The sequence below is a fragment of the Vitis riparia genome, chromosome 3 (genome assembly GCF_004353265.1).
Source record: "Vitis riparia cultivar Riparia Gloire de Montpellier isolate 1030 chromosome 3, EGFV_Vit.rip_1.0, whole genome shotgun sequence".
NCBI lineage: Eukaryota > Viridiplantae > Streptophyta > Magnoliopsida > Vitales > Vitaceae > Vitis > Vitis riparia.
The window spans coordinates 3,670,807-3,675,112 of NC_048433.1; the positions used below are offsets into that span (position 1 = coordinate 3,670,807).

At 37.9% G+C, this 4,306-nt stretch overlaps 1 protein-coding gene across 1 annotated transcript; it reads right to left on the reverse strand.

Annotated features, from left to right (window-relative positions):
* On the reverse strand, positions 1-4,084 carry LOC117911612 (proline-rich receptor-like protein kinase PERK4; the record flags this gene model as incomplete). The annotated part of the gene is made up of 8 exons (XM_034826013.1): positions 1-483; positions 565-726; positions 836-974; positions 1,072-1,148; positions 1,595-1,665; positions 1,733-1,819; positions 1,942-2,469; positions 3,418-4,084. Coding segments are annotated over 8 exons (2,013 nt in total), but the record flags the coding sequence as incomplete, so codon positions are not given.
* Positions 4,085-4,306: the final 222 nt, after the last annotated feature.

The following is a 4,306-nucleotide window of genomic DNA, read 5'->3' on the forward strand; positions in this document are numbered from 1 at the left end:
TGCAAAATGGTGCTGAATGCATCATTTCATGAAGAATCCCGAATGACAGAGTCTGTGATCGCTACTGAAAATGAGCAAAAAAAAAAAAAAAAACTTGCATTGGAAGGTAAAACAACATTTAAATGGTATCCGGACAACCAAAATGATCAGTTTCGATCATATCCTTGTCATTTTCTTCGGTTTGCAAATGTGAGTGTGAGCTCAAGTCCGCCTTGAGGCCCTACGCTGACCCAGTTCTAGCGAGTCACCGCTGGCGCTGGAGGAGGCTTCGTTGTTTCCGTAGTCGCTGGTGAATCCATACTCAGTACTGCTTTCATAATCCTGGCTCGACAACGCCATCCGCCTGAACTTCTTCATATCCGCATTATATGAGCCCTTGTCGTAGTCAGTGCTGCCATCGGAGCCAAATACTGAACTTTGGCCTGGTTTCACGCCCTCGTTCAAGTCATCCAGTGAGACGTCCCCTTCCAAAGCTCGTACAGTCTGTTTCAAAATTCACACACATAAATATTAATGAAATAATACATTTAATTTAATTTAATTTACCATAGCCAGACTTCATGCCTGGCTCATTTTCGGTCGCCGCCTTGCAGAATGCCTGATGCATGCAGCGGCGCAAGCGATGAGGCGCACCATCTCCTGGGGTTTGTAATTTTTCTCCAGGCGAGGATCAACCAGCTCTTCATAGTTTCCGTCTTCCAATGCCCGCAACAGAATAGGCCTAGCCTGTTTGCATAAACATAAAATATAAGCAGATAACGGACACATATAGGTAAAAAAACACCATTTTTATCTACAGAGAGAAAATAGACAAATTGAAGAAGGATTATCAAACCCAGTCTACTAAGCTGTCTTCCATATCAGCTTCTACAGGGCGTTTTCCAGTTATGAGTTCAAGAAGCATAACACCGAATGAAAACACGTCGGATTTCTCGGTTAGCTTGCCACTTGACGCATACTCAGGGGCCAGATACCTGCAATAGTAAGTTGCAGAATGAAAATATAGAAAAAAAATTCAGGAGATTGGAGTTTGCCTTTGGCTTGAGATTGATTGGGTTTAATGGTCCTTACCCGAATGTTCCCATGATGCGTGTTGACACATGAGTATTTGTGTCGGAAGAAAGCTTAGCTAGTCCAAAATCTGCCACCTGAAAATATATAAATACTATATGTCTCAGCGTATAACATATATTTGTAATAATACGCTCTCAATATATCATTTGCTAATTTTAAAACGTGTCTTCAAAATTAAGAATCATACATATATAACGTTTAATGTGGAATATCACAATAATCTTATCTCTATAAAATTACAAGACAAACACATAGACATCCTTACGAGGCCAAATAAACCTTCGTATTAAGATCAGAGATTGATTATAATATTATTTGTAATAATCGATTTCCAATTGAGTAAATATTACCCGTTTTACATCAAATAAATTCTCGTAACTTTAAAATGCGCTTATAAAATTGCAAAAATAAAATAAAATTATTCATATATAGCGTAAAAATCTTTCTCTTATCAAATGTAAGATATCCCGATATTAGTTTAACAACTATTATTGAAATGCAACTAAAATGGTGCACATACCTTGGCTTCAAAATTGAAGTCGAGAAGAATGTTCGCAGTTTTGATGTCTCTATGAATAATACGGGGGTGACCTGCAAAGTTGGAGACACATGAATTTGAGAGAGAGATTATTGAAGACTGATCTTATAAATCACTTACAATCTTCATGAAGGTAAGCAAGCCCCTTGGCTGATCCCATTGCAATTTTGAGCCTCGTAGACCATTCCATGGTTGGACGACCCTTTCCTGCAAATTCAATTATGGTTTGATCAGTAAATCGGAAACTAGCTAGCACTGGCAGGTAAAATTTTGAACATTCAGGTAAGTTTTTTGAACTAGAAAAATCGATTTGAGAGTATGGAGCATACCATGGAGATGGTATTCAAGGGTGTTATTAGGGACAAATTCATAAACCAACATCCTTTGGCTTCCTGCAATGCAATACCCAACAAGGGACACAAGGTGGCGGTGATGGACACGGCTGATAATCTCAACCTCCGCCTGAAACTCGCGTTCTCCTTGCCCGCTCCCCGCTTTAAGGCTCTTCACTGCTATTTCCTTGCCATTTGGCAACACCCCTTTGTGTACATACCCGAACCCTCCTTGACCCAATAGATTAGCCTGAGAGAACCCTGCTGTTGCGACGGCTAGCTCATCGTAATTGAAGGTACTCTTGCTGAACCCGAGAGCCAAAGAAGGGTGTGGAGGCGGCAACGGAGGTTGGAAGGGACCAGAGAAATTGGAGCTGCTCATCTCCCCACTCATCATGTTGGGTGGTGGTGGAGGTGGTGACGGCCACCCTACGCCGTGTTGCACACCCATTATTGCACCAGGAGGTGGAGGGAGCTTGGAATTTTGAGGACCGCTGCTCCAATTGCTGTAGTACTGTTCAGCGCCTGCACATACACATAAATTAGTAAAATGCAAAAAATTCAAGTCCATTATCATCTCCGGTCTGCATGATATATAAATAAATAAATACGGCAAATAATGTTAAGGGAGATGTGGATTTGGATTCATTAATTTTAAAAAATATAGGAAAATCACCCTTAATTTTTATAAATCAATTCTACCTTTATCTATTTAAAAATATTTTAAAATATATGCATTATTTTCATAAATCAAATATTTATTTTCTAAAATGATCTTTTAAACAATTTTTTTTAAACCGATTAAAATAAGAAATTGAAAAATATAATTAAAATTAAAAAACTTTAAATCTAAAAATATAAAAATAAAATATTAACTTTATTTTTTAAATGATACTAATAGAAAATATAGATATTTAGAAATATAATGGAAGTTACTATTTTATTTTTAAAATTTTTAAGTTTTTTGGTTTTAATTATAATTAACTTATTTTTTGTTTTAATTGTATTTAATTTTTAAGTATTTTAGTTTTAATTGTATTTTAAATTTTTTAATTTTATCGTTGATACCAACTAATAAAATTTTTATTTAATTTTATTAAAGAAAAATAAGAAGATAAATATATTTATATAATACAGTATTTTAAATCATTATTAATTAGAGAATTATAAAAATTTTATTTATCACTTAAGGATTTTGGTATCTAATATTATTTAATAAAAAAATTATAATATATTTATTTGTAAGATATTTTTGTTAAATTAATTTTTTTGATAATTTTATTTAATATTAGTATTTTAGAAAATAAATATCTTATTTACGAAAAAATACATATATTTTAAAATAAACTATTATAAAATTGAATTATAAGATTTATAGTTGTTTTCTCAATGAGTCAAAACCCACTTTTTTCCGATTCTCATTTGCGGTACTGAAGATGATTCATTGTTTGAAGGTTAAGTTGGATATGCTACCTTTATAATCATGAGGAGGGTCGTGGTAGTATTGTATTTGATCATTCTTTCTTTTCTTCTTTTTGTTGCAGCAGCAGAGGAAGATTACCATGACAAAGAGCAGCAACCCCGCACCGGCCACGACTCCTATTATAATCGGCAATTTTGATGATGACGACGACGAAGACGACGGTGGTGGCGGTGGGGTTGATTTGCCATGATTCGAAGGCGGAGACTTGTGTGGCGGTGGCGGGGGCTTGCGTGTTGCTGCATGTGGAGGCGATAGTGAGGAACGCGGTGGAGGCGGGACAAAATTACTGGACGGTGGTGGGGGCGAGGAAGGTGGCGGTGGTGGCGGCGGAGAAGTTGCTGGTCCGGAGGTGTTGTTGGAGGGTGGAGGAGGGGGTGGGGACTTTGAATTTTGCGGAGGGGTGGTGGAGATGAGTTCTTCGGGGGTGGAGCGCCGGGTGGAGGTGGCGATGGCGGTGGCGATGCTAAAGGAGGAGGCGGGGAGGATGAAGATGGGGGAGGTGGCGAAGAATCTGGCGGCGGCGGTGATGATGGTGGTGGGGGAGACGCTGATGATGATGAATCCGGGGAAGGAGGTGGTGGTGGTGATGCTGATGGAGAATCCGGAGGAGCACCTACAGGGGCTGAAGCCATTGGAGAAGGAGTATCTGGCCTGGATTAATTATCTTCAAAAAAGGCCACAAATTCCTCTACACCACTTCTCCAATAAGATTACCCCTAGTGAAGAGTCAGATAAACAAAAATTCAGAAACTCAGCTCCATCAAAATCAAAAAAAAAAAAAAAAATGTCGTTTGATATGTTGTTGAATCTACTCGCTATTCCTGACATTGGATTGGAAAGGATAAGAGAGAAAGTACCTGCGGTAAAGATGATGATTCT